Source organism: Vulpes vulpes, chromosome 4, assembly GCF_048418805.1.
Source record: "Vulpes vulpes isolate BD-2025 chromosome 4, VulVul3, whole genome shotgun sequence".
Lineage (NCBI taxonomy): Eukaryota > Metazoa > Chordata > Mammalia > Carnivora > Canidae > Vulpes > Vulpes vulpes.
In genome coordinates this window covers 71,636,325-71,663,708 of record NC_132783.1, presented here as the reverse complement: position 1 = coordinate 71,663,708, position 27,384 = coordinate 71,636,325, and the positions used below count along the sequence as shown (strand labels likewise).

At 44.7% G+C, this 27,384-nt stretch overlaps 1 protein-coding gene across 1 annotated transcript in view; it reads left to right on the top strand.

Moving 5' to 3' along the window:
• Nucleotides 1–202: 202 nt before the first annotated feature.
• CCDC6 (coiled-coil domain containing 6) overlaps nt 203–27,384 on the top strand; it is a 107,091-nt gene continuing 79,909 nt past the window's right edge. Inside the window, exon 1 of the mRNA XM_026013579.2 lies at nt 203–653. Within this exon, the coding sequence (XP_025869364.2) occupies nt 339–653 (315 nt within the window). The 5' untranslated portion in view covers nt 203–338. The remainder of the gene's footprint in view (nt 654–27,384) is intronic.

Sequence of the window (27,384 nt, the reverse complement as noted above, 5' to 3'; positions counted from 1 at the left end):
GGCGGCGGCGGCGGCGGCGGCGGCGGGCGGGCCCCGGAGCTCCGGGCCAGCTTTGTCGGGCGGCCTAGCGAGCGCGCCAGGCCCGGCTGGAGCGAGCCCCAGTGCAGTACTGCCCGAGCCCGGGCGGGGTCTCTGTTCTCCGGCAGAGGAGGTCCCTTGGCAGCGGGAAGCTCCCTCTCTTTCTCTCGCCGCCGCTCGGAGTCTGCGCCCTGCTGCCAGGCGCCCAGCTCGGCGCTCCCCTGTGCTCGCCCGGCGCCCACTCATTCGCAGCCCAGCCTTCGCCGCCGCCGCCGCCGCCTCCCTGCTCCTCCTCCTCCTCTCCCCAGCCCGCCGCGGCCATGGCGGACAGCGCCAGCGAGAGCGACACGGACGGGGCGGGGGGCAACAGCAGCAGCTCGGCCGCCATGCAGTCGTCCTGCTCGTCGACCTCGGGCGGCGGCGGCGGCGGGGGAGGCGGCGGCGGGGGAGGCGGCGGCGGGGGGAAGTCGGGGGGCATTGTCATCTCGCCGTTCCGCCTGGAGGAGCTCACCAACCGCCTGGCCTCGCTGCAGCAGGAGAACAAGGTGCTGAAGATCGAGCTGGAGACCTACAAACTCAAGTGCAAGGCGCTGCAGGAGGAGAACCGCGACCTGCGCAAAGCCAGCGTGACCATCGTGAGTGCCCCCGGGGGCGCGCCGCGGCGCCGACCTCCGCCCGCCGCCGGGAGAGGCTGCACCTGGACGGGGCAGCCCCCGAACTCCCCGAGGCTCCCGGGAGCCCGCAGCAGGCGCACCCGCTGCCGACAGCTGCTGGCCCCCGGAGGGGGGGGGAGAGGGAGGGGTCCCCTCGGGGCCCCGCGAGTCTGGCCTCCCCCTGGGGGTCCGGCCGCTCAAAGCTGCTGGACCACCACGCACGTTCCCTTTTCGCCTCCTGGGAGGAGGCCCCTCCCGGGCGGTGCTGGAGGCTGGTGGCGTGGCTGGGGGGGCGGGGTGGGCCGGAGTCAGGCTAGGGCAGTCCTAGCCTGCCGAGGATCTGGGGATCCCTAGGCTGTGGGAGACGGAGGGAGCCGGAGTCAGGTCCAGGGGCCTGGCTTGGGGTGCTGGGGGGTGCGTAGCTGGGCTGGGCACTTCGCTGGCATCTGGACGGCGCTAGCTTGATCGCCCTGGGAGGGGGCGGGAGAGAGTGGCCGGGAATCCGGGAAGTGGAGTTTTCTGGCCAGGATTGAGAGGGAAGGGCGGCTGCCGGAGCGAGTGCTCCCACCTCCGTTGGAAGTCCTTAGCACGGTCGGGATTGGGGTGTGGGGGGGTGGGTGGCAGCGGCAGTACACAGTCGGGCCATGCAGCATCTTACACCAGCCTGGGCAGGGTGAAGGCTATGAAGCGTGGACAGGCTCAAACCACGGTGAAAGGGCATCGACTGACTCCTTTTCCCTTGCCGGGGACGGGGTCAAGGGAACATCTGTACCTGCGTCTGCCTCATCGGTGGTGTTACGTCTAGGGGTGTTTCGCCTCACAGCCCAGATACTTGATGTCTGTTCTGTTTCCACCTAGGCCCCGAGGCTCCCCTGAAGAGGGTTAGTTTAGGTGTTGTACTCTCCTAGTGTATAGCAGGCGATTAGAAAGGCCACTACAGCCGTGATGAGGTGCAGCAAAACTGGCAAAAAGTACGCCGTGTGCTCTCACCTAATATCCCTGCCAGCTAGCCACATCACTAACGTGCAGAATCCCCACACAGACAACTCTATTCAGATCAAAACAGTTTCCCAGCCTGGAGCAGGGAAGAAAATGTCAAGAAATCAAGGGGGTAAATTACCGTAGTTGCTGCACAATAGCTGATGAGACTGAACCTTCAGATGGAGAAAAAAGCATGAATTTGGGAATGGATCAAAGATGATAGTCTGGAAATGAAATGGGGCGAGTTTAGGATGCCCCTGTGCCAGAAAAAGTCTTCAGCGGAGGACTGAGTGTGTATGTGTTAGTGGGTGTATGCCGCCCCAGTGTTAGCTCATACGTGGGACCTGGATGGCATTCTGATTTTGCTTAGGAAGCAGATTTCCACCAAAGTTTCAGTGTAATTGGCAGCCTAAATAGAAATTGATTGTAGAAAGATACTTTGCATGCTCAGATCCAGTCCTGGTGAATGCAATTGGAGCAACATGCACACGTTTCCAGACTGTCAAGTTCTTGAAGTGCCCTTTTGGTTGGAAGGGGGAGGAATTTGCAGAGGCAGCCACTTCCAAGCCTCCTCTGTAGCTTTCTTGGCCGAGAGAGACTTCTCTGCTGAGTGGGGGTTTGAGAAGAGGGGAAGTTGGTGGAAGCAGTTTATTTAAGGTTTGAGTTAGTAAATGAGAGGGTTAGTCTCTTGGAGAATGTGAACCATGGAAAGTAGTAAAACTTATATGAAGCAGAATCTCTAGCCTCTTGCATACAGTGAGCAATTCAGGCTGTTTTTGTTTGGGAGAGGATTAGGGGGTGGAGGTACTATGAAAGGGTATCTCTTTGACACTTGACCATATTATAAGTAGGCCTGTAAATTGTACACAGACACGTTGGCTTTGCACAGACAAACACGTTCATTCCTGGTGTATAAGATGAGAGGCCTTCTGAACACTTGAAGAGTGTTTAAGGTCGTGGCTTTATTTCTTAGCACTTACCCTCAGCTAAAACTGACGTCCGACCAAATATACTTTCTGAAATGTTCTGTGGCCTTACTGAGTCGAGTTTTAAAGTTGTTTTAGATGACAGTCTACAAGTACCAAAAGCCGCTCAGTTGTTCTTTAATCTCTGATTCATATATTCAGGGAGACAAATAAAAATGCCTGTGGTTTACCTGATTCCTTAAGACTTGGCAGGTGGTACTAAAACAAACTCAGAGAAGAGATTCCTTTAAGAGAGAAGAGATTCCATTAAACTTTTGAGAGTTTTGTTAACTGGTCTGGGGCCCAGATTGTGTTGAAGTGGTATTGACCTCACGTATGTAATTTGGAAGGAGAAATGTGTGTGACCACATGAAATGGGTCTGTGGGTGTAAAGGGTCCATAGTACAACACTGTACTGTGGTTTACGTCAAGGTTAAGCTGCACAACCCATGACAACCCTAACTTAAACTTAGCCCTTGTTAATAGCTGGCTAGAAAGTTTGTGATAAGGCTTATATTCAATTAAACGAAGGCCTTGTTAGATTTTTCACTGTTTTAGTTAATTTGAAGAGAAATGGTGCCATAATCCTATTACTTGCCTTCCTGCCTTGTATTATTTCCTCTACATCTAATACTAGCATTCATGTTCTTGAGCACTGAAGATAATTATAGATGTCTTTCCTTTCCCCTGAGCATGTTAGAAAGATATATTGCTCGACTATACCCTGGAGGAGAGAGACCCTCTCAGTCTCTCTCTCTCTTTCTCTTTTTAAAGTTTATTTTTTTAGGGCAGTTTTAGGTTTGCAGCAAAATTAAAGGGAAGGTGCAGAGATTTCTCATATACTTCCTGTTCTTTGCCTCCCCCATTATCAACATTCCCTTCCAGAGTGGTACATTTGTTACAGCTGATGAACCGACTTTGACAAATCATAATCCCCTAAAGTCCATAGCTTACATTAGGGCTCACTCTTGGTGTTTGTACATTCTATGGGTTTGGACAAATGTGTAATCATACATATCTACCATTATAGCATCATACAGAGTAGACCAAGTGCCTTAAAAATCCTCTATGCTCTGCCTTTTCATCCCTCCCTAACCTGGCAACCACTGATCTTTTTTACTGTCTTCTTGGTTATCCATTAACCCATCGAAGGACTTGGTTATTTCCAACTTTTGGCATTTTTTAATAGAGCTGCAGCAAACATCTATGTGCAGGGTATTGTGTGGACAAATGATTTCTACTTCTTTGGGTCAATACCAAGGAGTGCAGTTACTGGATTGTATGGTAAGAGTATTTTTAATTTTATTAAGAAACTGCCAAGCTGTCTTCCAAAGTGGCTGTACTGGTTTGCATTCCTGCCACCAATGAATGAAAATTCCTGTTGCTCCACATCCTTGCCAGCATGTGGTGGTGGCAGTCTTTTGGATTTTGGCCATTCTGATAGGTGGACAGTGATACCTAAGTGTTGTGATTCTTTTTTTTTTTTAAGATTGATTTTATTTTAGAGAGTGTAAGTGGGGGGAGGGGCAGAGGGAGAGAAAGAGTGCGCCAATCCTCAAGCAGACTTCCTATTGAGTGTGGAGCCCTATGTGGGTCTTGATCCCAGGACCCTGAGATTGTGACTTGAGCTGAAATCAACTGTTGGCTGCTTAACTGATTGAGCCACCCAGGTGCCCCTCTTGTGCCCTTTTTAAAAAATCAGTCCAAAGGCTGATAAAACTCTTACCTGGTGTTCATTTCTGTCTGTTTTGATATATAAGTGCTTATTTGGAAAAGGCTATCCATTTAATAAAGGACTGATTTTGTGGGTTTGTATTCTCAGCATCTGCATGATAGATGTAGGCATTATCTACAGGGAAGAATCCACTGTATGAGGCCCTTCATCCATGTGTCCAAGTCCCTGGTACATCTAGGAGTTACAAGCTTGGGTGTTTTACTTGAGGCTTGCTGATTATAGATCATAATTTCTTCATTGGAGTGAAGACCATAAAAAGCAAATGCTCAGTAACTCTGTTGATTAGCTTTTAGATGTTAGGTCTATCTGGCTTATATTGTGGGTGAAAATATAATTGGGGATTATGTGATTGATTGTAGTGAGAGGTGTCCAGAGCTACTGGTCTCTGAGCGGGTGAAGAAATGTAATAGTGGGCAGTCATTGGATGGCTTCATAGTTGTAGACTAGTTGTGGAATTCTCCGTGTATAAGCAGAGCTTCACACCTGACATGGCTAGCTCTCTAAGGTGTCTAGACCAGTTCAGACCTTCAGCATGTCTAGTTTGAAAATAAAGTCTATTATAAGCCACTAGTGTTTAAGTGTCTAACTATAAAATTAGTCCTTTGTTTATCTATTTCCCTAAACTTCTATAATAAAGAGGCATTTTGAGGTTATAGCAAAAAAAAAACCAAACCAGGTTGTTATGGCATGATTAGAGAAAACCTGGCTATTTCTTTCTTTCTTTCTATTTTTTTTTTTTAACCTGGCTATTTCAAACATCAACAGTGTAATGGTTTCATTAACCAGTAAAAGCCACCATATAATAAATGTGGATTTGGGATTATTTACTCTGGAAGTATAATACACTATTTTCCATTTTTAAGACTTCATTTTGGCAGACTGAAACTGTCAGATTGACATTGCCCTTGTAAAGAGGTGTGGTATGTGTCCTTTTTTTTTTCCTGTTAAAATTTTTTCCCCCTTAGATTCTATTTTTTTTTTAAAGGATTGATCACATTCATTCATTCATTCATTCATGAAAGACAGAAAGAGAGAGGCAGAGACCTAGGCAGAGGAAGAAGCAGGCTCCATGAAGGGAGCCTGATGTGAACTCTATCCTGCCTGACCCGAAGGCTGACGCTTAACCGCTGAGCCAACCAGGTGTCCCTTTTTTTTCCCTTAAAGATTTTATTTATTTATTTGAGAGAGAGAGAGAGAGAGCACGAGTAGGGGGAGCAGCAGGCAAAGGGAGAAGGAGAAGCAGATTCCCTGCTGAGCAGGGAGCCTGATACAGGGCTCAATTCCAGGACCCTGGGATCCTGACCTGAGCCAAGGGCTGCCGGTTAACCCACTGAACTACCCAGGCTCCCCTCCCCTTAGATTCTTTAATGGAAGCACCCAACCTGAGACACAACTTTGAGAAAATGTATGATCTCAGTTAGGTCTAATTATATGCAAGTTCAGACTTCTTAAAAAGGCTGTATTATTCGATTTCTTCTACATTTAAAAGTTCTTCATGTTCATAGGTCCCTTCTGTGTGTTTCATGTAATGTATTTATTTGTGTTTGATTAAAAAAACACAAAACATTAGAGGAGATTATGACCGTCTTTTTAGCAGTGTTATCCTTATTTGTTTTGCTGGGGCTGAGGAATAGTTCAGAGAATCACCAGTACCTGTTTGTGGTGACTGTTGTCCAAGACCAGAGAGATTGGCCTACAACAAAAATCTGAAACAGTCATTGCTTATTTAAAAACCTTCAGTGGCTCCCCATTCCCCTCTGGATCCGGGTGGACTTCCTGGTGGTTTGCCAGGCTCTGCTTGGTCTGGCCCCTGCGTGCCTTGCAGTTGTACCCCTTGTGCTCATACCCCTTGTATTCTTGAGGCTCTCACTTGGCTGAACTGCTAATTTCTGGAATTTTAATAGGTTTCTCTGACTCCTCTAGGATGTCCTTCCTGCCCTTAATCTTATTCCTTCCTCCTCCCTTCCCTTCTACCTTGTAAATCCTAGTAGACTATACTGCCTTTTCCACCCCCCACTGCAGTGTTTGCTGGCATTGCTTCTTTGCCAACCACACAGTGGGTTACACTCCCATTTGTGTGCTCCCACAGGACCCATCTGTCACTCTTTCCACCTCCCCGTCACATGGGTGTTCCCCGCTCCCCCCCCCCCCGCCCCCCACCTCAGATGCCTAAATTCCTTTTAGGGGCAGAATTTACTTTGTTTTCCCCCATTTTTGGGGGCCTGGCATGTGGTGGATACTGAAGGACATGTTGGCTTGACTCTGGAGGCATTAGGTGGTGGAGCTTTTTGCTTTTAATTGGGGTAGGGTGCCCATACTGTCTCCTGACCATGGACTAAAATAGGCCACTCTTCCTGCATGGGTCTGGAATAGCAGCAAACAAGATCTTCACTCTGGATGGTTAAACAGACTAGATGGATGGATGGATACACTGTATACTTTGGGGAGCTACCACCATCAACCTGTGTCTGGAGCTCCCACCTCCTAACCAGAGGGATGTTGTAGGCTACCTTGTAGCCTATATCTAGATGCTCATGATACATTCACCTCTGAAAGGGGACAAAGTGTCTTTAGGTTTGCCTTTCCAAGGGTTTTTGAGCCAGGCTTTTAGGTGAAAGTGTTCAGGTTTACCACCTCAGTTGTGGTGATGGTGAGATCACTGCAGTATTTCCTATAACTTTGGTTCTTGTTGAAATACCCCACAGCTTCCTCTGGAAACAACTCTGGGCTTTCCTACATCTCTGCAGGTACCAGTAACCTGAAGCTCTTATTGGAGAAGTATCTGCAAATAGGATTGGGAGACTTGCTGAATCCTTGTGGATGCTCATGTGTGGCTTACAGAGTGGAATTTCATGGGGTTAATGATAGTGTCACACACAGTGTACTTGCATTCGGTTTTTCTTAAATCATGCAGAGATCATTGCATTTATACCCAGAAATGCTAATCTGACTTTTTAAACCACAGCCGGACTGAACAAAGAGTAACAGTCCTCTTCCTCTTTCCCTCCTGTACTTCTTCCTTCAGTGGGTAGGAGTTGCTTTTTGTTTTGAATCACAGTGTAGCTGCTTTTCGATAGATTGAATTATTGTCAAAGCTGGTGAAGTAAATGTTCACAGGTTCAGTGTGTTCTTGCTTGGTGGTGGTTGAAATTTTCTTGACAGGGAAACTAATGCTCTGGAAAATGGTTCTAATCGGCAGGATCTCCTAGGGGTGTTAGCTTGCAGACTCTTCCTTCTTCCCCAGTACTGTCAAATTTTCTTATCTTTTATGGCTGTCAAGCTCACAGCTAAGAATTTTACTCTACCAAATTACAAATCTTTGTGGAAGCCTTCTTTTTTAGGGAAAAGAATGCTCAAAAGGGTTAATAGTTTGACTTAATGGTTTAGAAAGAACTCATCCTCTTATTTATTGGTCCCTAGATCTGATGTCTGGGGTGCAGTTTAGTGATTAAAATTCATTATAATGCTTTTTTTTTTTTAAGGTTTTATTTATTTGAGAGAGTGCTTGAGAGTGTATGAGCGGAGGGAGGGGCAAGGGAGAAGTGGACTCCCTGCTGATCATGGAGCTCCACATGGGGCTGATTTCAGGACCCTGGGACCATGACCTGAGCTGAAGGCAGATATTTAACTGACTGAGCCAGGTGCTCAGTTTTATACTTGTTCAGTGATGGGAATTTCTGTGATTTCTTTCCCCCTTTGCCGCCTCAAAAATAATTTTTTTTTATTTTTATAAGGCCCAAAATGACGGGTGATAAATACAGCCTGAAATAGGCACCATTCAGCTTGCAAGTCCTTTATGAACAGCCTACTGTGTGCCAGTACTCTGAAATATCCAGAAGGAATGCAAAGGCTTCTTTAGCAGCCTACCAAGTATTGCACTTGACTTTCATCCAGCTTGGCCCTGGCTTGCTGCTTTAGGGAATTCAGAGCAGAGGGAGTGGTCCTTCTCTCTCCAGCACTTTGCAGTCCAGAGATCTGGGGAATGCAGAGATAACCAACATGTAGGTGGAAGCAAGAAAGGAAGTTCAGTGCACTCTTGCAGGGGTTTCAGGGAAGGCTATGTTACCCTCTCTGTTTTGTTGAGTACTTTTAAGAGAAACGATGTGTCATATTCACTCACAGTTTAATTAGCCTGTAGTTTATTTTGTAAGGCAGAGAGATGGGGAGAGCTGTTGCTCAATTTGTCTGTGTCGAGATGGCACCAGGAGGCTTTCTGTTTGTTTTTAATTTCCTTTATGTGGTGATGATTGAAAAGAAATGTCATTGATGTTTTAATTTTGTAATTTGCATCTGCCTGTAGATTGAAATTATCTAGGTGGTTTTGCCTCTATTCCTGGTACACTCTGAGGCTCAACCATGTTCCTTTCATGGAATTTTGTTGGATGGATCGAATTTCCTGTCTTTAATCCAAAACTATGTGAAAGTAAAGACTTCATATGTTATAGTTAATTAGAGATAGTAGTTTATGGGCAGTTCCAAATTCCAGTTGTTTTTTTTTCTTTTAAAGCAGTGTTGATTGACGGGATAATCTTCCACGCATCTGTTCCAGATCAGACCAGCCTCCTGTGGGTGCCAGGTGTATGTCCATAGTGATCTGGTTAATACCCTCCAGGGCATCTCAGGGCATTTCAGATCAAATGAGGCCACTTGGTACTGAGGAGCGGAGCTAGGATATTCAGCCAGACATTGGTCATGATTCAAAAAACTTTTCCATAGAAGGAAAGAGGAAAGTGAAAGAATGAAAACATGGAGTATGCATGAGCTAAAGAAAGTTCTTAGAAATCTAGTACCTGCACTAGATTAAACACGTCATGCGTTGCTCTCCTAAGTAGAGTCTTCTCTTTGAGATTGAGTTAGAAAGGCTAAAATGGTCTTGAGAAAAATAATTTATTTGGTGTTTAATTATAGAAAGAGCTTCTCGACTTGTGACATTATTTGCATGGAAGTGGTGTTTTGTTTTTTTTTTTTCTGTTACCCTAATATACCAACCAAATAATAACTTTTATTCTATTGAGGGTTTTTTTTTTTTTTTTGGGTCTTCACTAGACAGGCCTTAATTTATCTAAACAAAGACATTTGCTGAGAGTCAAAACATTGTGTCTCTGCTTCATTTAGTAGCTCTTGATTATAGAAACACTAAAATTTGAGGGGGAAAAAATTGGCCAGATGATTTTAACATTTTTTTTTTTTTAAATAAAGAGTACAATTTAGATATATATATATATACCATAAAGTAGAGGTTTGGACTTCTGGTACAGAGCACTAAGAGCTAAGGTGCCATTTCTTTGTAAAGTATATTAATTATTTCACATCATTCTGAATCTGGAATGCATGTAGTTTTTTTTTAAGATTTATATGAGAGAGAGAGAGAGAGAGAGAGAGAGAGAGATTGCGTGCCTGTGCATGAGCAGAGGGAGGAGCAGAGGCAGAAGGAGAAGCCTACTCCCCGCTGAGCAAGGAGCCCTACCTGGGGCTCAATCCCAGGACTCTTAGATTATGACCTAAACAGAAGACAGATGCCCAACCAACTGAGCCACCCAGGCACCCCTATAGTGTTATTATTGGGAAATACCTTATGTACCCAGTGAAGAGGGCCAGTGACTTTTTTGGTATGATTTAAAAAAAAAATACAAAAAAAAATACAGTAAAATATACACAACATTGTTACCAGTTTAACCATTTTTAAGTGGACAGTTGAGTGGCATTAAGTACATTCACAGTGTTGTACAGCCATCACCACCAACCATCTCTAGAACTTTTTTATAATCCCAAACAGGAACTGTCTCTGGATGGTTATTAAACAATTTTTAGGGCAGCCCCGGTGGCGCAGCGGTTTAGTGCTGCCTACAGCCCAGGGTGTGATTCTGGAGACTCGGGATTGAGTCCGGCGTTGGGCTTCCTGCATGGAGCCTGCTTCTCCCTCTGCCTGTGTCTCTGCCTCTCTCTCTCTCTGAATGAATAAATAAATAAATCTTAAAAAAAAAACAATTTTTACCTCCAGCCCCTGATAACCTGTATTCTTAGTGACTTAAAACCTATTTTTTTAAGGAAAAAAATGTACTCTGATCTACAAAAGCAGCTAGCTGTTTTTTTATGGTCATGGTGTTGAAGTTAGGCATTTGGATCTAAAAACATTTTTTTAAAAATTTTATTTATTTATTTATTTATTTATTTATTTATTTATTTATTTATTTATTTATTTATGATAGTCACACACACACAGAGAGAGAGAGAGAGAGAGAGAGAGGCAGAGACATAGGCAGAGGGAGAAGCAGGCTCCATGCACTGGGAGCCCGACGTGGGACTCGATCCCGGGTCTCCAGGATCGCGCCCTGGGCCAAAGGCAGGCGCCAAACCGCTTCGCCACCCAGGGATCCCTAAAAACATATTTTTTAAGAAAAGATTTATTTATTTTAGAGAGTGAGTGAGCATGAGTTGGGGAGGGCAAAGGGAGAGAGAGAGAATCCTGAAGCAGACTGCCCTGCCCACTGAGCTCAGAGCTTAAGGCAGGGCTCCATCCCAGGATCCCAAGGTTATAACCGGAGCCAAAACCAGCCATTGAGTCCCAGTCACCCCTGGACTTCAAAACATTTTATTTAAAGTGCTGTTGATACCTTGCTCCATCTTCAGTTTTTATTCCCCTCTGGTTCTTTCCTGTTTCTATAATTCAATGAACAGATAATCTCTACACCCAAAATGGGGCTCTACACCCACAACCCAGAGATCAGAAGTCTCATACTCCCCATCTAATGAGCCAACCAGGCATCCTTTTAAATGTTTTGTAAACTTTTTATTTCCTTGATAGCATTTCTTTTCTTTTTTTTTTTTTTTTTTAATTTATGATAGTCACAGAGAGAGAGAGAGAGAGAGAGAGGCAGAGACACAGGCGGAGGAAGAAGCAGGCTCCATGCACCGGGAGCCTGATGTGGGATTCGATCCGGGGTCTCCAGGATCGCGCCCTGGGCCAAAGGCAGGCGCCAAACCGCTGCGCCACCCAGGGATCCCCTTGATAGCATTTCAAATAAACCATGGTTTAAGAACATTTGAAGAAAACAAAAGGTTGAAGAAATGAGTAACAATTCTTATCTACCAGCATTGCTCTGTTTCCAAATCCTATTGTGTCACTGTGGTAACTGCTGATGTTTATGTAGTGGTGCGGACTGTGGGGTAGGCACTGCTGGGAGAGGTTTGCTTATAGCTGCTGCTTGAACCCTGGCCACCAGCCTGTGGGATCGGTGCTGCTGTCTGGCACAGCTCCGCACGTGCACGTTTAGCCCCAGTTCATGTAACTTGCGGGCTGGGCCAGATCACCAGGTAGGTGAGAATTTGAATGCAGGCCTGTTCTCAGAGCTTCAGCGCCAGGCTGCACAGTCCATAAGACAGTGATGTATAAATCAGTGTATGATAAGTTTTTTTTTTTTTTTAAAGATTTTATTATTCATGATAGAGAGAGAGAGAGGCAGAGGCAGAGACACAGGCAGAGGGAGGAGCAGGCTCCATGCAGGGAGTCCGACGTGGGTCTCCATCCCGGGACTCCAGGATCACGCACGCCCTGGGTGGAAGGCAGGCGCTTAAACCGCTGAGCCACCCAGGCTGCCCTGTATGATAAGTTTTATCTTAATTTTGTCGTGGACATTTTGCTCCTTCTTGTTTTTATGCTCCTCTATTCCTTCAGCAAGACTGGTTAGGGCTACCACATTACCACAGCAAATTCCCAGGATGCCAGGCCTAAGGGAGTGTCTCCAGGGTAGCAAAGTCCCTGCCTCAAAAAAGAAGCAGTGATAGAAGGTACGTCTGGTCATGGGGGGCAGTCTGCAGCCCTTTCCGGCTTGGTCACCCTCTGGTATTGGGGCTTAGTCTGTCCACCCCTGTTCCCTGTCCAGTGTTCCCCAGTAGGTTGCCCCTCTGCTTATAGCAGAGCCATCTGGGCTCTTCCCTCCTCCCTTCCTTTGCTCCTGTCCCAGTCTGGAGTCCATCTCTGTGCACTTCTTTTGTGACTTCTACTTAAAAATAGTCTGACTAGCACAGTCATAGTGGATTTTCTTTTTTAACGTATTGATCACCTGCTGTATACCAGGCAATGTTCCATATATAACAACTGGGATGAGACAGCACATGGGAAGTTGGTGAAGTGCCCCTGACTCCATCTGGAAGTGGGAACCATAGTCAAGGAGGGCTTTCTCTCTCGGGAGGTGATTTTTAAAGCTAAAACCTGAAGGATAAATGGAAGTTAATCTAGAGGAAGATGGGGGCAGGGGTGATGGCAGGAGAGGCATGCCTCCTTGATCAGAACCTGAATGTGGGGAAAGAAGGCAAATCCGGGAAGAGAGCAGGACCCTGCTGGGCAAGTCTGGGAGCTCAGGTCCTGGGTTCCATATAGGGACTGGCTGTAGGAGGGGGAGGTGATGGAGGGGCAGGGGAACAATAGGAGCATTTCTGTGTTTTCATCATCTGCTCAGAGACATTTGGGTTTTCCTTCTTAACTATTTGAAGGCACCTATGAGGTGATCTGACTTATTCTGTGATAATGGTAGCTGCACGGTGCAGTCTTACTGTGTGTCTGGTACAGTTCAAAACACTTTGCTTAGGGGCTCCTTGCAACCCTCTGCCATCTCTTTGTTCTGGGTGAAGAAATGAAGTGTGGGAGTGTCAGCAAGCTCTTGGAGGTCACAGTAAGTGGTAGAATAGGGATTTGAACACAGGCAGTCTGAGGGTACCTTGCATGGTGACTGGTGCGTAAAAAACTCTGCGGTTTGCATCTTTCCACGATGCTGTAGTAGATGCTCAGTAAACTTTGTGAAATTTGTATTTTTTTTGGGGGGGGGATGCCCAGGTTTATTTCTTATAAACTAATGGAATATGACATGCTTACAGTGAAGTGTCAAGATTTGAATGCACAGATTTATGCTGAATGAACTTACAAATGAATTCACCAGTGTAATCGTCACCCTGCTCAAGATACATGCTATTATCAGCATTTCCTCTGCCAAGCTCCCCTATACTCTGTTCCGGTCATCACGCCCCAGAAAGTCACCTTGTACTACTGACTTCTGTCACTGTAAATGTGTTTTGCTTATTTTTAAACTTCATATAAAAGGTTTTATACAGAAGGTATTTGTGTGCTGGATTCTGTTAGCCTAGTTCATATATTTACTAATATTAAACAGTATGTAGCTACATGTAGAGGTAGGTATTTTAGCTGCTGTGCAGAATTCCAGCATTTGCATATCTGTGGATGGGGGGGGGGGTTGGGCCTGCCCTCCGGGTACTGCCCTCCCTCCCCCCCAGCCCTCCTCCTTGATCTCTGGGCTTTAGGATTGTGTGAAAGGCGCGTGGCACCCCAGAGGATACAAGGCCCTATGGGACAGGGGTTCTAATTAGCTACTTTACTAGATAAGTTATATTGCATTCAGAGCCTTTGAACCTTGGTGGACTTACCCGTTAAAACCACAGTCTTTAGGGTTAATACCAGTGTTGCTTCCATCCCACTGTTGTTATAAGGGTGAAATGAGATAATACACATCAAGTTGTCTTGGTAGTTTTTGAATTATTATTCCTGTGGAAAATGGTATTTAAGATAATTAGTATCCACCCCATACATTTTCGTTTTCCAAAATGTATTTCCAAATCAAAACTGTTGTTGATAATTCTGTGAGGTGATAGTATCAAAATGATGTCTGGAAAGCTGAAGGAAGTTGAGGCAGCGAGCTCTGAGCTCTTTGGAGACCTGAGCCTGGGGAGCTGTGCCTCCTGGCTTCCTAAGGCCTAGGGTTCTCTGACACTTGAGGATGCCTGGGAACCTGGCCGATTCCCTGGAGTTTGGTGAGTTAGGATTAAGCCGGCCTGTGTGGTGGTGTCAAAGTAACAGAGCAAGAGGCAGACATGTTTTCTGAAAGATCCATTTTTTTCTTGTAGGTTGGTTGTAGGGCTCTTTCCATTTTTTCCTGAAAGAAGAGCCAACATGTGCCTTTCCCCAGTTTTTCTGTCTTTAGCACGGTGGGCAGTGGACAGTCAAAGCCTGCTTTGTCTGTCTTGCAACTTTTGACCCTGTTTCGAGAGAGTATGGATTCTGGAGGATGGGCTTTGATGGCCGAGATGAGAGTGCCACTCCTGTCTGAAGAACAGAGGCCAAAACATGAATGTCTTTGGAATGGACTTTGCAGGTTTGCAGTACCTGATGAATGAAGGACAGCCAGGCCTATGAGCCAGGGACAGGTATACAGGGGGCCAGTAGTTCTGTTTGCCGGGGCCTCCTCTCAGAAGACCTGTTTTCTTTCTCTTGCCTCTGGATCTCTAGCAACAGGAGTGGTAGCCTTGGGACTTTTTGAAGTTTGAAGGAACACACTTTTCACAGGGGACAATTGTGGTTTTATTGTCCTGGTATGAAGGCTTTTCGTGTGATGGAAGGGGCAAGGAGGACACTCCATGATTCAGGGACTCAGCTGGTGTTGTAGGTTCAAGTAAGCCTTCCTGAGCCCAGGAAAGCCCTTAGCTCTTGGCTGAGGAGGTGTGGCTGGAAGCCAGGACCTCTGGAGCCTTCTGGTCTCTTTTCACTCCGCCTCTTAAACTACTTTGAATGCCTTCCCATTCTTTTTCAGGTAAGGGAGATTAGCACTAATGACTTTAATCCCTTATTTGGTTGGTTCTTACTTGGCCCAGAGCCTCACATCTCTGGGTCATTGGAATCTCTGTTGGGTGATGTGAAAAGGCAATTGGAATTTACTTGTTAGCCCACAAATGAAAACCATTAGGCTTTGCTGCTTTTCATGAGTACAGTGTATTTTTTCTCTAGTTCTCACATTCCTGTGGGTTCCACTGCTCACCTTCTTTGTTTTTATGCCCTTAATTTTATGAGTTGCATATTAGCATTCTCCATTAGGCCATCTGTGTGAATTATCCCCCCTTTCAGTTTTATTCATTTGCTCCTTTCTGTTTTTCTACCCCAGGATTCTTTGAATGAACTTGGTATGATGGAGAGAGATGTGGAAACCAGATAGTATTGCCAGATTTAGCAAATAAAAACAGGACAAGGAGCCATATTTAAAGTTCAGATAAACAATGAATAATCTTTTTAGTATATATGTATGTTCTAAATGTTGCATGGGACATACGTATACTAAGAAGTTATCTGAAATGGAAATGTAATGGGCATCCTGTATTTTATGTGGCAATCTTAAGTCCCATAGGACTTAAAAACAAGTACCTCAGTTCTGCTGCTTTGTAGTGTGTGATCGTATGGCCGTTTATCTGACCCCTAAGACACCATGTCTTCTCTAACCTGAGTCACGGTGTGTGAGCTCTCGGGTTGAGGGATGCATAATGTAATTTATGACAGCCCTCAGGACACAGCACCTGTCTGCCTTCTCCCTCTTTGTCCAGTAATAATGGATTTGCCCATCTTCTTTTTCTCTCCCTCGGGAAGCCAACTCAGAGTCCCTTCCTGAGTGTGACTCTTCTGGGTCTTCAGGACCTCAGCTCCTCTTCCTCAAGTTGCTGTCAGCTTGCTTTCACTTTTCCTACCCCTCTCCCCCCAACTCCTTTATTTCCTCCCTGAAAGCTGTCTCTGAATATATGCCTCAGGTGTCCCTTTCTATTTGGCCACATGTCACCCACCCTCTTGTTTCATTTCTCCTTTCCTTCGAGCCTGAGATGGCCTCTCACTGTTGGTGGGGCCAGGTGGCAATCACAGATTATGTTGGGGCTTCTGTGTTCTCCTCTGTTCGTTGGGAGGACCTGTTCAGAGATCGGGGTAGCAACTGGCAGCCTGCATTTGGCCCATAGCAACTGGGTTGGCCTCGGAGTTTCTGGTTTGTCTTGGGAGCCGTCCCTATGCTTCTCATGCCTGCAGCTGCACATGCTTTTTTCCTTCCTGTTCTGATGGCAGTTGAATTTGAGACCCCTGGAACTGTGCTACAGATAAAGACTAACAGTGCCAGGCTGCACTGTGCGAATTAGCTCTTGAAACCAAGCCATAGGGCACGGTTGTTGTGACTTTACGGACTGAGAGAGCCTAGGTACGGGAAAGTTAATGTGCCAGGGTCTTTTGGCTGGTAGGTGGGGGGGCCAGGATTGGGCAGCCTGCCCGTTGAGGCCCTGTCCATGACTACTGTGTCATCTTCCTGCAGCCGGAAGGGTCTATGGAGTTCCTTGTAGGAGCTAGAAATCTAGCACAGTTTTGTTTGCTTTTTTATTTTTATTTTTAAAAAAGATTTGTCTTTATTATTCATGAGAGACAGAGAGAGAGAGAGAGAGAGAGAGGCAGAGACATAGGCAGAAGGAAAGGAGAAGCAGAGCAGGCTTCCCATGGGGAGACCAATGCGGGTCTCAATTCCAGGACCCCAGGATCATGACCTGAGCAGAGAGCGGACGTTCAACCACTGGAGCCACCCAGGTGCCCCTTGTTTGCTTTTTTTTTTTTTTTTTTTTTTTTTAATTTGTAATCTAAATCCTCACCCTGGGAAATTGCTATAATTCATGGGGGGGGGGGGGCGGGGTGAATCCGTAGAATCAGTTTCCCCCCAAAAGCCTCTTTCTTCTGTCCCTTAAAGATGTTTCCAAGAGTTTTTCTCTTCCTGTGGCCTTCTTTTATTTATTTTTATTTAAAGATTTATTCATTTTAGAGAGAGCATGCATGGTGGGGAGGGGCAGAAGGAGAGGAAGAGAGAATCTCTGGCAGACTCCGTGCTGAGTGCAGAGCCTGATGCGGCTCGATCATTGCCCTGAGTTCACCACCTGGGTTGAACCCAAAAGTCAGATGGATGCTCAACTGGCTGAGCTACCCAGGCTCCCCTTTCTTCTAACTTTTAAAAGATTATGAGGTATCCTTAGTGTTTATTTAACTCAGTAGTTTTTGGATACCTACCAAGTGCCAGGTCCATCCTTGAGATGTCCTTTTAGGAGCAAGGCAGGGTATGAAGAATAACTGTGTGCCGCCTGCCTTGGGCTAAGGGCATTGAGAGCCCAAGCAGACCTTGGTCTGCTGGGAAGGAGCTCAGAGGCTGGCAGGAGGGACAGATGAGAAAGCAGTGACCATGCCATGGCTGAAAGAAGATGGTGAATTGACCATTCAGGTACTGACACAGGAAAAAGAAAACTGTGCAGAATGAAAGGAAGCAGATTTAATCCAGCGACTAATGGTTACCCCAGTGGGAGAGTTGCTAAGAAGCTGACTCCTTAGAGATGCAGTGAAACGGGGGTTTGGAATAGCAGGACCTCATTCCCATCCTCCTGGAGGACGATGGGAGGAGGTGTCATCAGAGCCCCGGGGCAGGGGTCACCCAGAGAAGGCTGGAACTAGGTGGGCCTAGAGACAGGACTGCTGCCCAGGCTGGAGAAGAAAGGGGAGAAACACCCTGGTTCAGCCTTCTCCCACCCTTCAGTCTCTTGCCAGTATGTCTTACTGGCTGAATCTAGTGCAAATGAGCTGGCTTCAGGCACCTGGGAGTTGCAGCCTTCAGAGGTCACCCCTCCCTTGCAGAGCAGGAGAAAGGCTATGGAGGATCGTGGACCAGACAGACCTGGGACTGGCTCAGGAAGAAATGAAAATGGAATGGCTCTGTTTGGCCTGGGCAGCGTTGAACACTTCACAGATGACAGAATGTTGGCAGACTTGTAGGTTTGTGTTTCCCCAGGAGGATGTGAGTGAAGGGCATTCCAGGGAGAAGGATTCACATGGACAAAGGCATGGCAGCTTGAAGCCGCAGGCTCCGCTTGGAGCAGCGCAAGCGCATGCAGCTCCGAACAGCTGAATGGATACTGGAGGTCTTTCTTCAGCCCCAGAAGCCCCTTTCATAGAATGCTCTCTGGTGTGTCCATGTTGTCATTTCTGGCTGACATGAATTTGCTCACAGGGGAGAGCCAGTTGGGGAGCTCAACACCCCAAATACCCTTGGGACTGGCCGCTTCTGACCGAGAGCATGCGGCATTTAATAGTGGCAGGCAGCTCAGGGTGCCGCCCCAGTGCCAGGGAGGACTTCATGGCTGATGGTGCCATTTCCTTTTGGAGCCTGTGTCCCGTCACGGACCCAGGGCTCTGAGGATGTTGATGTCTTGAGAGGAAAATTCGCTGCTCAAGTTAGTGGCTTAGTGGCCTTGTCTCCTAGCAGAATGTCTGGCACTTGATCATGCTGTTAGAATACATTTCTCACATTCTCCTACTGTGAAATTTGTTTTTATGATGTTAGAGGATTTTGTTTAAACTCTTTTATTATGGAAAATTTTTAGCATACACAAAAAGGAAAGTGAATTTATAAACCACCCAGCTTGACCAATTATCAACATGTGGTCATTCTCAAAATTGTTTCACCTATAAATAGTTCAGTTTGCATCACTGATAAGGATTTATAACCACATACCGTTACATATCACTTTTTTTAAAAAAGTACTATTTCTTGTAGTAAATTTGCATTTGAAAGGTAAACAGGAGCAACTCCTCTGGGATCAAATGTGTTCTCCTTGCTTCTCTGCTTTAAGCCTTTACCCCTGTGCCTTGAGGCTTCTGGCCTCGGATCTGAATCTCTTCCTGCTTGGTGTGTCGGCAGCTGGTATTGGGACCTTTTACCTGCTGCTCTGTTTCCTGGTACTAGTCCCCCAAGCATCCTAGTCACTCTGGAGGGTAGGCAGTCTGGTTTCCCAGCCCTCATGATGTATAGTGGTATGGCTCTCAGGTCACTGTCTTGTGCACATGGGGCAAGAATCTTGGCTTCTGCAGCTCTGCTGCAAAGAAACCTGAAGTGAGGCATCCTTTGCAGCCTTCCCTGGAATCCCATTTAGCTGGGAAATGTCTGATGAGCATTCTGGAGGAATCATGCCTTAGGAAGATGGGCTGGCATCTAGGGGCTTCTAGAAAGTCTGACATGGTGTTGTATGTGAAGCCATGCAGAGCTGGAGAGCACCAGACAGGAAGCTGTGGGCAGTGTGTGCAGACGGATGTCTTCTGGACAGGTAGAAAACTGAGCATCTTTGCCCAGAATCTGCAGCTCTGAAATCTGTAGCTTGTGCAGCAGATAGATACAGAATGGTTTCAACTTGGTTATTTCATTTGGGTCTCACAGAAAGTCTGCAGGGCGGGTAGTGGGAGTCTCCACTGAAAAAGAAAGGATCCAGGATCCAGTGAAATGCTAAGTTATTGGCCATGGATAGTGCTGATCAGTGGGACAGGTGGGACTGCAAGGCAGATGGCCAGGGTTCCTTCCACTCTGTCAACTCCTTGGCTAAAGTGGGGTAGAAAGTGGCAAGATTGCTTTTACCAGGAGTTACCCGAATCCTTGCTGGACCTCTGCAAGAGGGTCCTGTCCATGTAGTAAGGAAGCCTCAGTGGGGGCTGGTGCAGGATTGCCAAGCCCTGAGCCTAGGAAAAGAAATGTGGGAAACCTTGGTCTAGACCATGTTACTTTGCTTTCATTTGCCTAAGTCAGCTAGTGTTTAAAGTGGGCTGCTGTCTGGGGGCTTTGGATTTGGTTTATTTTCAGAGCAGTTGCTCTTTGTTGGGATTAATTCAACCTCTATAGCTAGAGACCCCTCACCTTTCAGTTTTTGGGTCGTTGACTTTCCTGGCCATCTGAATCACCTGGCGAACTTGAAAAGTCATGAAACCTGGGGATAATCCTTCAGGGTCTGAGGATGGGAGTCCCTGCATTAGTATTTTAAAAGATTCCCACGTAATTCCAAAATTACCAGCAACAAAGTTTGGGAACCACTGGTCTATATGTTTGTGAGTATATATTAATTTCACCTGAAGCTTGAAAAAGATGCTGCTGTTAAAAATGTGGTTTTTGTTTCCCCATTAAATTTTTCCATCTTTCTTGAACTATAATTGATGTGTTGCACTGTGTAAGTTTAAGGTATCCATGTTGATTTGATAGTCTTATGTATTGTGAAATGATTAGCACCATGACGTTAGCTAACACCTGCATCAAGTCACATAATTATCGAAAAAATACTGATTTTTTAATTGGCATATTTTGAATAGAAAAGCATCTCATGATCTGCACCTCCCCTTCCCTATTACACGAAAGGTAGCGTAGATGATTCCTTGTTCTGTGACTTTTTTCTCTTCCACTTAATTATATGTTGGAAAATTTTCCATAACAGTACATTTATTGCTTCCTCATTCTGTTTTACAGTTGTGTAGTAATCTGTTGTATGGCTGTCTCTTACCACTGGGCATCCAGTTTGTTTTCTGTCTTTGAACTCACATTGTTACAGTGACCTTGAGCATGGATCATTTTGGATGTAGGTGAATATATCTAAGAGGACCCATTACATTTGCTAATGCTTATCTAGTGCATACTATGTACAGGCCACCCTCTTAAACCTTTTCCATATATTTGGTTCAATCTTCACATCAGGCCTGTGAGGTAGCCAGTATTATCTCCATTTTGCAGATAAGGAAACGGAGACTCACCAAGGATTGGGTGACTTGCCCAAAGTCACACCACAGAGAGGGGAAGAGCCAGAATTCACTCCTGGACAGGTTGGCTCCAGAGACATTACTTTGAAACACTCCATTTCTGGGTATATCCCCAAAAGTGACATTGCCGGGTCAGATGCATTATGTATGTGTAATTTGGATAGATGTTGCCTAATTGCTGTCAACAGGGCTGGCACTAATTTACATTTCCATTAGGGGGATATGAGAGATAGTATGGTGGCCCCCTACCACACTTTTATCCAACTTGGATTTTGCCAATCTGGTAGATAAGAAGTGGCATCTTGGTGTGGGCTACACTTTTCTCAAGGGGATTGGCAAGCATTTTCTCCCTTACTTGTAAGAGCATTTGTGTTTCCTTTTCAGCAAATGCCCACTTCACAGTCTTTCTTGATTGTCTGTTGGGATGTTGGTCTTTCTCTTAGCCATTCACTTTGTATATTTCAGAGACTTGCCCTTTTTTCTAATTTTGAGTTGGAAAAAAATTTCCCACTGTCAATTATCTTTATTTTGTTGTTGTTGTTTTTTAGCCACAGTGAATTTTCTTGAGGCTTTCTTATGTCATTTATAGTACCAGGAAATAATACGATGTTTGGTAAAACTGTGTATTTACTCCTTTGGAAAAAAAAATGTAGGATGGCTGCTATTGTGTTTTTGTTGAAATGATATACAGTGCATTTAAGAGAGATTCAGAAGAAATCATAGAAGCAGTGATGCTAGATATTCTCTTAAATTGCATTAAATGATTTCAATTCATGGCTTAATATTAGAGGCACATCTCCTGGTTCCTTTTTCTCCCTCATCTTTTTTTATGCTATCACTTTTTATGCTATTTCATATACAATCCTGAATTAGAATAAATCTGTGATGAATAGATAAATTACTGAGTTGTATGTATCTTGGATACTATTAGTGTAACCTTTTCCTGTCTCTAGAACCTTCTTAAATGGGCTTACATTTGATTGGCATTATTTCTTTCTTCTGGTTAGTTTCAGTCTCTTTTATCTGGTAGTTTTATTTTACTCTGCAGTATTTTCCATTTCCTGGAAAATAGACTTAAAGATAGACTTAAAGCTCTGAACCTTAAATTAAGTTTAACCTTCCATGTTGACCACTTAGCTAGTCATCTCCATTCGTCTCCTAAGTATTTTTAAGGACATTCTGTGTGCCAGGTACTGTGGTAGGGTCTAAGGGACATTCTGCCTCTTAGAGCTTAAATTATAGCGGGGGGGAGAGGGCAATAGCTATCAGGTTGTAGAGTTAAGATTGTGATAGATAGGGGGCTGCTGGGTGGCTCAGTTAAGCATCTGACATCCACTCAAGTCATGATCTCCGGGTCCTGGGATGCAGCCCCACATCAGGCTCTGTGCTCAGTGGGGGAGTCTGCTTCTCCCTCTCCCTCTTCCTCTGCCCCTCCCCTACTCACACACACACCCTCTCTCTCACATAAATAAATAAAATCGTTTTTCTTTTTTTTAAAGATTGTGATAGATGCTCTGAAAATATGCATATGGTTTTCAGGGGACCAATCAGGAATTCAGTTTGGGGCAGCCAAGGAGAGCTTTCCTGAAGTGACATTCATGTAGGCTGCCATCATCTGAATGGTAAAGGAAAGTCAGCCATGGAGGAGATTGGTTAAAAACATGTTCTGGGCCAAGGGAACAGGCCATGCAAAAATCCTGAAAGCAACAGAAGCATAGTAAGTTTGAGGAACTGAGAGATGAGTGTGGTTAGAGTGTGAACTGGATGTTGCCTGAGGAAGGATCTGGAAATAGGTGGGGCCAGGTTTGACTGGGTTCTAGTCTGTCTTCTGATGGCTACTGTGAATAAAACCTGAACCAGTGGTGAAATATATAAGACATGCATTTGAAGGGAGGAGACTGTTTAGCTTTATTTCATGGTATCTTCAAATTCTAGAGCTGAGGATACCCTAAGTGTCATTTATTGCTAGTCTAATATACTTGTTTTTACAAATGATAGACCAGGGGAATGACTTACCCAAATCCACACTGATGCCCAGAAGTAGTGTCAGAACTTGAACCCATGTCTCTTGGTGAATAAACTATTCTTTGTACTCTGCACTTTCTCTTTCCTGAGAAACTTGCATTCTGACTAAAAATTGAAATGTGTTCTGATGTGAGGTATTATCCTGATTTGTACGAGAAATCTTATGAAGGTATAAAAAATCAAATCACTTAAGAATTTTGTTGAGTAATATTTATTAAAAATATCACACAAAAGAGGAGATTGTCTTCAAGAATGTTGACTTTGCCAAGGCCGTGTCCATGCTTCTAATCCTACAGCCTCAGTACAACTTTTAGTATCTAGAGCATCTACTTCAAGGAGCAGTACTGGCTTTTATTTGTGCTTTTTAAATTAGGAGTAGTTTTTATTCCAGTGACTTTGTCATTCCAGAACTTTCTTTAGATGAATAAATTTGGTCTGCAAACAAGAATTTTAATCCATTCTTTTTTGGTTTTTCATTAGGATGTGTTTTTGCCAGTAATCTTCATAATTTAAAATCCAAATGTGGCAAAAAGATTTGATTGTTACGCAAACTTTCTGATTTGGTTGGGAGATTGGAGAAGGAATGAAGATGTCTGTAGATATAGGAGTACGTGTATCCAGAATGGATCCCCCCTCTCAATAGTTCTGTGCTCATTCTAGTTAAAAGGTGAGTAGCCTGTTCTGTATTTTCTTTGTACAAGAGAAAAGAGGAAGATGGTAAGAGGATATGTTTTTCTCACACTTACTAGAGTTTTAGATACTTAGGTGGTAGACTCTTTACATGTCCTTAGTGGGATTTATTGACGTCTTAGTGGTGTGTTGTGGAGAGGAGCAGTTTAACCTACACTTTGAGTGAGTCAGAGGCTTCAGACATTCCTTTATTGGAGCCTGTGCATCTTTGTTTTATGGCTCTCTCCAAAATGTCACGCATGTTTCAGATCTTGACTCTATGTTGGGGATGGAAAGGGAGCCTGGATTAAAAAGGTGGCTTTACTGGTACTACTAATGAGGTAGACCAGAAGCTGGGGCCAGAGGGAAGGTTAAGGTGAATGGGGAGAATCAGTTCATACTAGGGTCTTGGCAAGGGTTAGATGTAGGAAAATATCCTTATACATGGATCACATACCTAGGGAGGTGAATGGAGAACTAGGTTATCTAGGGTGTGGACTGGATCAGCAGAGGGCACCAGGAACCCCACCCCACTCGGCTTGCTGACAGAACAAGTTTGTAAGGTAGAGAGTTTTTTGTGCTTCCCGCCCAAGGCTGTTATGTCTCTGCACATTGGTGGGTTTAAGTCTGTAGATGAAGACAAGCAAGAATATCCTATTGGCATGTTTCCCAAAATGCATTCTGTATTTTTTCTTTACCCTATTCAGTCACTAATATTATTAACTGCTCATCTTTTGTCCCTGGCCACTGAACCCTCAACTTTCTTCTCTTTGTGAAGATCATCTGAGACTCCTATTCAACCAATACAAAATGCGTAGGCTCCATGTTAAAACTAAAAGACATGCTGTTATATTTTTAGGAAAGGTAGGTTTAAATAATTATGTAATTGGTGCATTTGGAATTCAAGCCACAATAAAAATGAAAGATAGTCTCTTATCCTTGACTTTGGGTTGTCTTCATAGACATAACTGCTGTTACTGGTTTCTTAGTCCTTTTCTTAAGAGTTTTTCTGCATGTATTTTATGCAGATACATGTGTGGGTCTATATTGTGCCCTTAAGAAAATACACAGAAATGGGACCACATTGCAGATTTCTCTTGCCTTTTTCACTTAATGAAATGCCTTCATTCTTGAGTTTTGAAGGGATTGACTTTCCTTAGAAATAATTGCCATGTTGCTTATATGTCTATTTTTCCTGGAACTTAATCAACTTTATTAGCATTGCAAACTCTTCTTTCTGCCTAAATAACTTAGAAGTCCCTGAGAGAACGAAGATACATGGCTTTTATTACTAAATATCTCCTTTTGAGTAGAATCTGCAAATTGGTAGATATTGGGAGTTCAGAACTGCTTTTGGAGTAGCACTAATGCCGTGTCTTTGGCTAGCGTGGATCACTCTCTTGGGTCACATAAGAGGGTGATGGTCTTTGTAAAATGCTAGCAAGTGTTATATGTTTGTTCAAAGTTTGGGGTTCTGTGTTGAGGGTTTCGAACTCTGACAAAAGCACATGAAACTGTTTCTGGCATATACTGTGTTCAGAATCTATAGATCCAGTTTCTTAAGACAGGCTCTTCTCCCAACACCATCGGTTCACATGACAGGAGTCCTAGCCCATGTTCTCAAATATATTTTGGGAATTTAAGAGAAAAGTGGCTTTCCTCATGAAACACATGATCAATTGAATTCACTCCAGTTTATGTAAGTGGAACTAGTAAAAGGAACACAAGCTTTTAATATTATGGTCCTGTTGAATAGGATTTATAATTTGAGCAACCTTACAATAAAATGTACTAATTAGTTATGTTTTTTCTATCATTCACCTGTGCTTATTACATGGATTCAGTTGATAGAATAGGGAAGAGCAAAGAGAAGATATAGAGGAGCTTGGGTTTGCAAATACAGAGCCTTGGTGGGGAGCCAAGCTCGTAGCAAGGCTGGTGCTGCCTTTAGTCTTGACCCTGTTAGTGGGATCAGTGGAGTCGTCTGCTGCGTCTGAGTACATCTTACTGTTTGACCCTTTCATCCTTCACAAGGTATTGATGCCATCATCTGTCTTGCTTGAAGCCACAAAGGGGAGAGTTTATTTCTGTTTCCAGTTCCTTGTCCCCCAACTTCCAGTATCACTTTGGACTCCCTATAGTTTAGTCTTTTGCAGAACTGATACATTGTTTGTTACAAAGACACATGGTGTTTAACTCAAAGACTGAAGCTTAGGGCTGCTGCTGGTACAGAGGAAGGAAATGGGAGAGGTCCCAGTGGGCAGTAAACCCAGCCGGTTACTTAAGTGGATGGGACCCTTCAGAATCCCTATTTACTGTGCTTTGGGGGTAACAGTATATCCCTCCTCTTTTTTTCCCTCTGATATAAATTATATATATATATACACACACACATATACATATATATTCATATGCGTGTGTGTATATGTGTGTATATATTTATTTATTTATTTATTTATTTTTGGTTAAAATGTAGACAGATCCGTGAACACCCTCATACCCCTCACCAAATTCACCAATTCTTAGCATCATATGACTCCACATCGTACACATCTCCCCCCTCCTTCCTCTTTCCTCCTTTCTCCTCTCCCCTCTCCCCTCCTCCCTTCCTCTCTCTCTCTGCCCTTTTGCCCAACCATCTGAAAGTTGGGTTCACATATCAGGTCAGTCAATTCCTAAGTGTTCAGTGTGTATCTCAGGAACAGGGACATAGGAGTGAGAATATTTTTGATGGCCATCTACTCTATCACACTGTGTCTCTTTTATGAGGACTCACAGAAGAAATTGTTTTCTTAGGTTTTAATACCAAGTAAAGCTGTTCAGGTTTTTGGGCAACAAAAACTCCTAGGCTGCCAGGACACTCAGAACTAAAATTTCAAAATGTATAGGACCTGTTGGCTCACATCTATATAACTTTTAGTTTTACTTGGCTGTTAGACATTTTCTTTTTCCCCTCTGGCCATCCACACTTCCTTCCCTTTTAAAATCTGATATATATTTATGCAAAGAACCCTAGTAAATTTTAGAATGAATCGGTCTATAAAAACGAACTCAAAGTGAATCTGTAATTGCAGTAAGCCCTCAGTGGACCCTACGGGGGGAAGAATGGGCCAGAGTTGTCTGACCTTGTTATGCCCTTCTGGGACACCCAGACAAAGCAAGTGGAAATTCCCCTCCCTAAAGCCCCAATACTTTCCTTTTTCTTTTGAATATGCTGCCTTGATACTCATCTCCAAAGCATGTCATCTTAAGTCTTATGGCCATGTTGTACTCCAGTGTACGCCTACACCTCACAGAGGGCCCTGGCCTCACCTTCTCTTAGGCATCTTTGCCTGCTGTGACCTGTGTGACTTTGGGTACCAGGGGCCAGTGACATTGCCAGGGAAGTGAGCAGCCCTTGCATGGTTGCATCTGTGAGAACAAAATGCAGGCAGTAGAAAGGAATTGACTGAATGGTATAGTGCTACTGGAGTGTTGAGAATGGAAATGGGTCTCTGAAACAGTAGATGTTGCTGAGAGTGTCGGAAGGCATGAGTGGCAGGAAGAGTCTGTGAGACCTGAATGGGGCTAGGAGGCTAAGGATGGAGAAGGAGGAGATAGAGGGAGTGTGGAAGGGGTCAGCTGGACATTGATCTGCTGTCTGCCATTTCCTCAGGCTGTGTCAGAGGTGACCACTCCTCCTCAAGTTGTATAGAGATGACATTGGGCAGAGACTGGTAGGCAGGACTCCATGTTTTGTGTATCAGGCATCAGACCATGTACAAGCTTTATCTCCAGCAACCCTTAGAAGAACCCTGTGGAGAATAAGCAGTTAACCTCATTTACAGCTGGACAGAGAGGCTCAGAGAAGTTGAGAAACTGGCCTAAATGGTGGACATGTGCTGTCTCCAGAATCTCAGTCAAATGGGTGCCACTCTGTGACATGCT